Consider the following 10,613-nt stretch of genomic DNA (forward strand, 5'->3'; position numbering starts at 1 on the left):
CCGCCAGTCACATGCTCATTTCTCCACAGCCCCCCCCCCCCCCACCAACCAGCCCCTCCCCTCACCATGGCTATAACAAGCTCTGCCCGTCGCTTAAACCAGCAGAGCAAGGGCAGAGTATCTGTAATGTTACTGGGCCACTAGACACGGGGTCACATTTATGTATGGGGTCACTAGTACGTAGACGACAAAACGTTGGCTATATTCGGGGCCATTATGTACATACGGGGCAGCAAACACATGCCCTGCTACTCGAACTTTGAGTAAGTTTTTGTTATACCTTCACTGTTTTGTGCATCACTTAGATAATGTTACCGTCTCTCGACATATAAATGCATAATTATCGTCTAATTTAGTTAAAATAAATGTGTATATTACGATTTAACTCAGAGTGAGGCTGAGTATTAGAGTTAGTGTCAGTGTTGTTGTTGTTAGTGTTAGTGTCAGTGTTATTGTTGTTGTTGTTAGTGTTAGTGTCAGTGTTATTGTTGTTGTTGTTAGTGTTAGTGTCAGTGTTATTGTTGTTGTTGTTAGTGTTAGTGTCAGTGTTATTGTTGTTAGTGTTAGTGTCAGTGTTATTGTTGTTGTTGTTAGTGTCAGTGTTATTGTTGTTGTTGTTAGTGTTAGTGTCAGTGTTATTGTTGTTGTTGTTAGTGTTAGTGTCAGTGTTATTGTTGTTGTTGTTAGTGTTAGTGTCAGTGTTATTGTTGTTAGTGTTAGTGTCAGTGTTATTGTTGTTGTTGTTAGTGTCAGTGTTATTGTTGTTGTTGTTAGTGTTAGTGTCAGTGTTATTGTTGTTAGTGTTAGTGTCAGTGTTATTGTTGTTAGTGTTAGTGTCAGTGTTATTGTTGTTGTTGTTAGTGTCAGTGTTATTGTTGTTGTTGTTAGTGTTAGTGTCAGTGTTATTGTTGTTAGTGTTAGTGTCAGTGTTATTGTTGTTAGTGTTAGTGTCAGTGTTATTGTTGTTGTTGTTAGTGTCAGTGTTATTGTTGTTGTTGTTAGTGTTAGTGTCAGTGTTATTGTTGTTGTTGTTAGTGTTAGTGTCAGTGTTATTGTTGTTAGTGTTAGTGTCAGTGTTATTGTTGTTGTTGTTAGTGTTAGTGTCAGTGTTATTGTTGTTGTTGTTAGTGTTAGTGTCAGTGTTATTGTTGTTAGTGTTAGTGTCAGTGTTATTGTTGTTGTTGTTAGTGTCAGTGTTATTGTTGTTGTTGTTAGTGTTAGTGTCAGTGTTATTGTTGTTAGTGTTAGTGTCAGTGTTATTGTTGTTAGTGTTAGTGTCAGTGTTATTGTTGTTGTTGTTAGTGTCAGTGTTATTGTTGTTGTTGTTAGTGTTAGTGTCAGTGTTATTGTTGTTAGTGTTAGTGTCAGTGTTATTGTTGTTAGTGTTAGTGTCAGTGTTATTGTTGTTGTTGTTAGTGTCAGTGTTATTGTTGTTGTTGTTAGTGTTAGTGTCAGTGTTATTGTTGTTGTTGTTAGTGTTAGTGTCAGTGTTATTGTTGTTAGTGTTAGTGTCAGTGTTATTGTTGTTGTTGTTAGTGTTAGTGTCAGTGTTATTGTTGTTGTTGTTAGTGTTAGTGTCAGTGTTATTGTTGTTGTTGTTAGTGTTAGTGTCAGTGTTATTGTTGTTAGTGTTAGTGTCAGTGTTATTGTTGTTGTTGTTAGTGTTAGTGTCAGTGTTATTGTTGTTGTTGTTAGTGTCAGTGTTATTGTTGTTGTTGTTAGTGTTAGTGTCAGTGTTATTGTTGTTGTTGTTAGTGTTAGTGTCAGTGTTATTGTTGTTGTTGTTAGTGTCAGTGTTATTGTTGTTGTTGTTAGTGTTAGTGTCAGTGTTATTGTTGTTGTTGTTAGTGTTAGTGTCAGTGTTATTGTTGTTGTTGTTAGTGTTAGTGTCAGTGTTATTGTTGTTGTTGTTAGTGTCAGTGTTATTGTTGTTGTTGTTAGTGTTAGTGTCAGTGTTATTGTTGTTAGTGTTAAAGTTAGTGTCAGTGTTATTGTTGTTAGTGTTAGTGTCAGTGTTATTGTTGTTGTTGTTAGTGTTAGTGTCAGTGTTATCGTTTTTATTATCAGTGTCAGTCTTATTGTTGTTAGTGTTAGTGTTCTTGAAGATGTGCCAAAGTTCATCTTTTATTAAGAATTTTGGAAAGCTACAACTTTAACTGATCCAGTACAGAGTTTCTTCCAGGAATCTCTGGGGGGGGGGGGGGTGGAGATTGGGGGGGGTAAAGTCGACCGCCCGCAACTCCCCACCCACCCCCGGAAATTTTAGTTCGGAGAAAATAGTCTGAAAGAAACACTAATCCAGTTTCCAAATCCTACTGTTTAAAAAAAAAACGTAATACACAACAAAACATCGAATTTTGATAACTACTCTCACAGTGATTTGAAATTGAATTACTCAATAAAACTAAAAATAGATGTTCATCAAATATATTAAGACAAAGATATCTTTAAAAAATACTTCAACTTTTCAAAATTATTTTTTTTTAATAATCCCTGCTTTTAATTAAAAATAAATTAAGTTAACGTGAGCAGGTAAAGTGCGAACAATTTTAATGTATCTCCAACCAATAGAATGTATTTTACAATGATGCTTAAGGTACATCATACAGTGTTAATTCAAACAAAGACCAAAGTCACGTGCCGAATGTTAACATAAAATGATAAAAGTATGAGCTATCAAGTCGACAGTCTTATTGACTTTCACTTGAATGACAGTGTTCTACAAACACAAACGCACACAAACTCACACTAACACTAACACTAACACACACATACACTAACGCACATACACACACAAACACACGTACACATACACCTAAAGATGATGTATTTCTAGGATTAAGTACTTGTGTTGTCTGGGGTTAGACGAAACGCACCTATTTTAAATCCCCTCAGCCGTCAATAAATAAAACGTATTTAATTCTTAAATATAAAGCTATAGAAAGGACAAACAAAAATATCTACAACAACCATTGCATAACAAGTTCTGGTTTTCCGTTTTTTATTTGATTGTTATCTTGAAGTAAATCTTAAGTAATGAAACCTCTTCATATTTAAATGATTTTGTAACATACATGCGTGTTGCTGTATGTTATATGTTTGGAAAAACCTGAAATAATTGACAAGCACCACACGTAACACTGGAGCATACACATTACACGATAGAAGTTTACACTTAATGGACAATACGGATACAGAAAATACAAAACAATACATATACGAATGCGAGCATAAAGAATATACAAAACAGTAATAACATATGATTTCGCGCATACATTTAAAACTAAATATTTATACACATGCGAATACAAGCATGAAGAAAATACAGTAAGAAATAACATGATTTCTCGCACACTTCAAATAAAAAATATATTTACACGTACAAAATAGAGCAAACATCTAATGCAAAACAGCAATAACATTAAAAATATATGAATATATACAAAAAGGTTAATTAGTACATGAATTATCGAATACATGAGCAACAAAGTTGTGCAGTCTTCTTTATAAAATAATCCAACATGTTGACAGGAATTTATATATACCTAATGTCCTAAGGCATAGAGTTCACCCCACCATCCCGTCTTAGGCCGATGTAAGAGGAGCTGACCACACCATCCCGTCATAGGCCGATGTAAGAGGAACTGACCACACCATCCCGTCATAGGCCGATGTTAGAGGAGCTGACCACACCATCCCGTCATAGGCCGATGTAAGAGGAGCTGACCACACCATCCCGTCCTAGGCCGATGTTAGAGGAGCTGACCACACCATCCCGTCCTAGGCCGATGTTAGAAGAGCTGACCACACCATCCCGTCCTAGGCCGATGTTAGAGGAGCTGACCACACCATCCCGTCCTAGGCCGATGTTAGAGGAGGTGACCACACCATCCCGTCCTAGGCCGATGTTAGAAGAGCTGACCACACCATCCCGTCCTAGGCCGATGTTAGAGGAGCTGACCACACCATCCCGTCCTAGGCCGATAAATGAGATTGCCTAGAAACATTAAATGTGTAAGCTTTGCGTTGATTTGCTGGTAGCATTCGTTTCATCTTCAGGTTCAAAGGTCAGATGGGTTATCCCCCGCAGCTTGCGATCTCTATCGAAATCAGACGACAGCCTTGTATTATCTTCGCCATTTTTCGCCGCATCAAATTTCCCGTGTGATTTATCAGCCTTGGTTGTTTCCCTTTCATTTTTCGCGCGCCTGTTCTTTGTTTTAGGAGAATTTGATTTCTCATCTTCAGATCGCAACCTCGACAAATGCTTTCCCTGCGCCATCAATATCTTACTGGGCATCGCGTAGGCGTTGTCTTCGTCGTTGCTGTCGCCTGCCGCCTCGTAAGTCGTCTGTTCCTTCTTTGTGTACCCCAGCAGGCCAATCATCAGCCCGTATTTCGATGTCCTTCTCGTTCGCACCTCTTTTTGTTTCCCGCCGTTTCGCGTCTTCTGCTTCTCCTCCCGCATTGTTCGCTTTCTGTGACTCACCTTTTCCGTGTTGGTCCCCTTCTCGTGAATATCTCTCCCGAGCTTCAACCCACAACTCGACGGCTTTGAAAACGAAGTTTCGACTCCGTTCTTTCCCGAGTTCTTCGAGTACTCCGGATCAATCGGGAATGAGATATCCAAAGAACTTTCCTCCATCATACCGGGGTTAGTATACACGGATAAATACGTGTTCATTCCGGTACTCGGATCAAGTCTCAGATTCCGGACTTTTCTTAAGTAGTATCTTTTTATATAAATAAAAACGGCAAACGCTAAAACAGCGACGCAAAGCAAGGCAGCGGTTGAGATCACGACGACGTCGGATACACCAAGACTTGAAGGTTTTCTTTTCGACGTCTCCGGCGTGATCTCTTCATATCCGGTCACGTTAACGATCAGTTTCTTGCCCACGTGGACGTGAACGTGCCTGGAAAACAGTTTATCCAGTCCCGCGATCACGTGGGACCGATCCACGTTCCGGAAGTTGACCGAAATCGTGTTGGTATCGCAGTGGAGTTTCCCGATGGTGACGTCACTTCCGTTTTGGATAAGCTGAGCGAGCAGCGAGAAGACTTTGAGTCGCAGGTCCTCGGCGTAGGGCGACACGGCGGAGCAGTCGGATTGAAGATGGAGTGTGATTAGCATTTCTTGTGGTAGATTCGAACTCTGATTAGTGGGATTAACGAGGGTTGAGTTACTTATCTCTTGTGTTGTTGTAGATGATGAAAAAGTTGAATCGGACGAGATTCGTGTTGTAAGATGTGTTGATGATGTAGTAGTTAGTGGTTGTAAAGTTGATTCGTTAGTAACTAGGGTTGAGTGATGTGTTGTAAAGTTGTCAGGTTGTTCAGCAAAAGGTGTGGTAGTTGTAATATTTGAAGTCCATTGAGATGTTGTTTGTGTGAGAATAGTTTTGTTCAGTACTGTTGTTAGTCGTGATGCTTGTGATGATTGTGGTAGCTCATATGTTTGTGGTGTTTGGGATGTTAATGATGTTTGTGGTGTTTGATGTGTTTGTGATTGGGGTGATTGGGATGTTTGTGACAATTGTGATGTTTGAGCGATGGACGTGGTTAGCTCAGTTGAATTGTGTGATGTTAATTCAGTTGTGGGTGCCGTCTCAAGCGGTGTTAGAGCAGGTTCATGTGTTGTTGTAGCATGTTCATGTGTTGTAGCAGGTTCAACTGTTGTTGTAGCAGGTTCAACTGTTGTAGCAGGTTCAACTGTTGTAGCAGGTTCAACTGTTGTAGCAGGTTCAGCTGTTGTTGCGGCAGGTTCAAGTGTTGTTGTAGCAGGTTCAAGTGGTGTTGTAGCAGGTTCAAGTGTTGTTGTAGCAGGTTCAAGTGGTGTTGTAACAGGTTCATGTGTTGTTGTAGCAGGTTCAAGTGTTGTTGTAGCAGGTTCATGTGTTGTAGCAGGTTCAACTGTTGTAGCAGGTTCAAATGTTGTAGCAGGTTCAACTGTTGTAGCAGGTTCAGCTGTTGTTGTAGAAGGTTCAAGTGTTGTTGTAGCAGGTTCAAGTGTTGTTGTAGCAGGTTCAAGTGGTGTTGTAGCAGGCTCATGTGTTGTTGTAGCAGGTTCAAGTGTTGTTGTAGCAGAGTCAGTTGGTGTTGTAGCAGGTTCATGAGGTGATGTATCAAGTTCAGCTGTTGTTAGAGCAGGTTCAACTGTTGTTAGAGCAGGTTCATGTGTTGTTGTATCAGGTTCATGTGTTGTTGTAGCAAGTTCACCTATTGTTGTAGCATGTTCGTGTGTTGTTGTAACAGGTTCAAGTGTTGTTGTAGCAGGCTCATGTGTTGTTGTAACAGGTTCAACTGTTGTTATATCAGACTCAACTGTTGTTATAGTATGTTCAAGTGGTGTTGTAGCAGGTTCAAATGGTGTTGTAGCAGGTTCAAATGGTGTTGTAACAGGTTCAGCTGTTGTTGTATCAGGTTCAAGTGTTGTTGTAGCAGGTTCGTGTGTTGTTGTAACAGGTTCAAGTGTTGTTGTAGCAGGTTCGTGTGTTGTTGTAACAGGTTCAAGTGTTGTTGTAGCAGGTTCAAGTGTTGTTGTAGCAGGTTCAAGTGTTGTTGTAGCAGGTTCAAGTGTTGTTGTAGCAGGTTCAACTGTTGTAGCAGGTTCAACTGTTGTTGTAGCAGGTTCAAGTGTTGTTGTAGCAGGTTCAAGTGTTGTAGCAGGTTCAACTGTTGTTGTATCAGGTTCAACTGTTGTTGTAGCAGGTTCATGTGTTGTTGGAGCAGGTTCAAGTGTTGTTGTAGCAGGTTCAACTGGTGTTGTAGCAGGTTCAAGTGTTGTTGTATCAGGTTCAACTGTTGTAGCAGGTTCAAGTGTTGTTGTAGCAGGTTCAAATGTTGTTGTAGCAGGTTCAACTGTTGTAGCAGGTTCAAATGTTGTTGTAGCAGGTTCAACTGTTGTTGTAGCAGGTTCAACTGTTGTTGTATCAGGTTTAACTGTTGTTGTAGCAGGTTCATGTGTTATTGGAGCAGTTTCAAGTGTTGTTGTATCAGGTTCATGTGTTGTTGTAGCAGGTTCAAGTGTTGTTGTAGCAGGTTCAAGTGTTGTAGAAGCAGGTTCAGCTGTTGTAGCAGGTTCAAATGTTGTTGTAGCATGTTCATGTGTTGTTGTAGCAGGTTCAGCTGTTGTAGCAGGTTTAAGTGTTGTTGTAACAGGTTCAAGTGTTGTTGTATCAGGTTCAACTGTTGTAGCAGGTTCAAATGTTGTTGGAGCAGGTTCAAATGTTGTTGGAGCAGGTTCATGTGTTGTTGTATCAGGTTCATGTGTAGTTGTAGCAGGTTCAAGTGTTGTTGTAGCATGTTCAAGTGTTGTTGTAGCAGGTTCGTATGTTGTTGTAACAGGTTCAAGTGTTGTTGTAGCAGGTTCAAGTGTTGTTGTATCAGGTTCAACTGTTGTAGCAGGTTCAAATGTTGTTGGAGCAGGTTCAAATGTTGTTGTAACAGGTTCAAGTGTTGTTGTATCAGGTTCATGTGTTGTTGTAGCAGGTTCAAGTGTTGTTGTATCAGGTTCATGTGTTGTTGTAGCAGGTTCAAGTGTTGTTGTAGCAGGTTCAAGTGTTGTTGTATCAGGTTCATGTGTTGTTGTAGCAGGTTCAAGTGTTGTTGTAGCAGGTTCAAGTGTTGTAGAAGCAGGTTCAGCTGTTGTAGCAGGTTCATGTGTTGTTGTAGCAGGTTCAGCTGTTGTAGCAGGTTCAGCTGTTGTAACAGGTTCAGCTGTTGTAACAGGTTCAAGTAGTGTTGTAGCAGGATCAAATGGTGTTGTCCCAGGTTCAACTGGTGTTGTAGCAGGTTCAATTGGTGTTGTAGTAGGTTCAAGTGTTGTTGTAGCAGGTTCAAACGTTGGTGTATCAGGTTCAGGTGGTGTTGGAGCAGGTTCAGCTGTTGTTGTAGCAGGTTCAACGGTTGTTGGTGCAGGTTCAAGTGGTGTTGTAGTAGGTTCAAGTGGTGTTGTAGCAGGTTCAAATGTTGTAACACGTTCAGTTGATGTTGTAGCAGCTTCAACTGTTGTTGTATCAGGTTCAATTGATGTTGTAGCAGGTTCATGTGTTGTTGTGGCTTGGTTAAGTGGTGTTGTTGTAGGCTCAATAAGGGATTGTGGTACCAAAGATGTTGCCAGTGTCGTCACCTGCTCCTCTGAATCAGGCTCGTCAGGATCAATTGGATCGGAGGGTTCGGGCGGTTCGTCGGGATAAATCTCATCCTCTGACCGCCTGTGTCGTGAAACCGAAAGTAGATGTCGTTTCCCAGTTGCTCTCAACGATTGCTGCACTATAACCGTAGCCATATTCGGCTCTAGCCCAGGAACAAGGCTCTGGTTGATTATGTTTTTATCTAACGTCATGTCAGGTGATGTTTTTGATTTTTCTAGACTTAGAATTTTCGGTTTTGATCTTGCGGCCCATGTGAACGTCACATCTGCGACAATAAACGAAATGAACTATTAAAAAATGAAAATGTGCAGTCATTAGACATGTTTACGTGTTGAAGAACATTTTATATGTATTGGTTGTAAGGAATTCTAATATAATAAATAAAGATTCTAAAGCGCATAGTAAAATAAAAGGATTTATATTTTAAATACGTTTTTATAAAAGTATAACAAGAGAAGTGATTCCTGTTTCTCTGTGTGAATTACAAAGTTTTAGTTAGGTTTAAAATTTTATGTTTTATTAAAACACTGAAAAGGGAAGCTACTAGTTAAATTTTTTAAAGTTGCAAATACATGGGTAGTTTCCCTTGTCATCCTAATACTTTTTAACTGAACATTTTGGTCATTCAACAATATAATGGAATAAATTATTTAACTTCTAAAGACGATTAATAATTTCTTTTTTTATAAATGAAAAAAGTATATTACTATTTTTTTCCGTTAAATGTGAATACTAAATTATATTAAAATATAAAAAAATATCTACTCACATATTATTCCAAATAGAAAAATGAAGTAAAGTTTGTCCATCATTGTGGTGAGGTAGTTATATGTGCAGTAAAGTATTTAACTGAGGTTCGATAGTGTGGCTAAGTTTTCACTGTTGCTGGTTCTCTGGCGAAGTTTTCACTGCTGTTGGTTATGGTGGCGAAGTTTTCACTGCTGTTTGTTATCGTAGCGAAGTTTTCACTGATGTATGTTATCGTAGCGAAGTTTTAACTGAGGCTGGTCTTGATGTCCTACTGTTGTAAAGAGTAATTACTTGTTTAGTGCCTGATCAAAAAAAAATGTACAAATGAATACAACTCCCATACATCAAACAGAGCAAAGATTAGGGGTTCTAAAATGACAGTATGCAGATGTTGGGCAGGGCTCAGGTTACGGTTAAAGTTTGGACTTGAGATAGGATTGGCGTTGACATTAATGAAAATATTTTTTTTTTAAAATTACTACCAATATCTTTACATCTGTTTTCAATTATTGTAACACAGTCGAGCTTTCGTATAAAATTCAAAAAAGTAAAAGTTGTATTAAAAAACTTACCTAATATTAGAAAATCATTTTTTTAAATCGAAATCAGCATTCCAAGAAATGTCGTCGTTGATTAATTAGCTGATGACGCCGAGCACACTTTATCTGTAAATTAATGTAAACAAACAACTGTTGGTCAGACAGAATATGGTTGTTTGTTTGTTTTTTCGTGATATTAAGACGGTTTAAGGTTAAAGTTGTATTTTAAGATATCGAAAACTGGTTACTGCCCCTTAAAAAGGGAGACTATTCTACTGAAAACGAAACGTATTAGTTCAACAAATCTGAATATGACCCTGCCTTCTCCATATCTTGCCTCCCCCTTCCCCTCCCCCCCTCCCCCCCCCCCACCCTCCCAAGCACACGAAACAACACTGGGGCCCCTCACCTAAAGATTTGTCCTCAAATCCTCGGGCAAACACCGCCTCAGGATCGTCATAAAGCTATGATTCTGTCCGGACGAAAAATTGTGCCAAATTTTCGCACATCTTCGCCATCCGTCGCCGCCAGTTTGGCCGTGCGCATTTTATCTTTTTATTCTGCGGTCAAATTTTAGGCCAGTGACTGCCCAATGGTCTGGTGCTTTCTCTGATACTTGATAGGTTGAGATGTTATAAGCTCAACTTGCTTTAAATAACTTCAATGTTAATGTCAAATAGTCTATCATAGAGGTAGCTGGATATTTTAAAACCGCCTACCCATATATAAATAATATAAGTATATAAATAATAAAGAGTATTTTTTAAATTAAATTAATATTAATTGTCATTATTAAAATTAAAACACTCTTTTAATAATACAAAAATATTTTTAAAAATTACTTGAAACATTGGCCAGTGTTATCGCAATAAAATATATAAAATATAAGTAATCGTAATAACAGCTTTTTTGCTTTCATAAGAGTATGCTTTTTAAAGAGGTAAAATGTATCCTTTCATTTAATAAAGTGATGAAAATGCAGATGTATAAAAATTGTTTGGACAATGGTAACAATAATGAAAATAATAATAATGATGATAATAATAATAATAATAATAATAATAATAATAATAATAATAATAATATTAATAATAATAATAATTTTAATAATAAGAATTATTATTATTATTATTATTACTATTATTATTATTATTATTATTATTACTAT

General features: G+C 38.3%; 1 protein-coding gene across 1 annotated transcript in view; it reads right to left on the reverse strand.

Moving 5' to 3' along the window:
- Nucleotides 1-4,006: 4,006 nt before the first annotated feature.
- The window catches only part of LOC131942144 (proteoglycan 4-like), a 9,674-nt gene continuing 3,067 nt past the window's right edge, over nt 4,007-10,613 (reverse strand). The window contains exons 2-5 of the mRNA XM_059301866.1: nt 9,479-9,571; nt 8,926-9,177; nt 5,606-8,421; nt 4,007-5,155 (exon numbers count right to left, since the gene is read on the reverse strand). Coding sequence (XP_059157849.1) covers nt 4,007-5,155; nt 5,606-8,421; nt 8,926-8,968 — 4,008 coding nt within the window. The 5' untranslated portion in view covers nt 8,969-9,177; nt 9,479-9,571. The remainder of the gene's footprint in view (nt 5,156-5,605; nt 8,422-8,925; nt 9,178-9,478; nt 9,572-10,613) is intronic.

This window comes from Physella acuta, unplaced genomic scaffold (genome assembly GCF_028476545.2).
Source record: "Physella acuta isolate Inbredline_101_S28 unplaced genomic scaffold, ASM2847654v3 ptg000390l, whole genome shotgun sequence".
Lineage (NCBI taxonomy): Eukaryota > Metazoa > Mollusca > Gastropoda > Physidae > Physella > Physella acuta.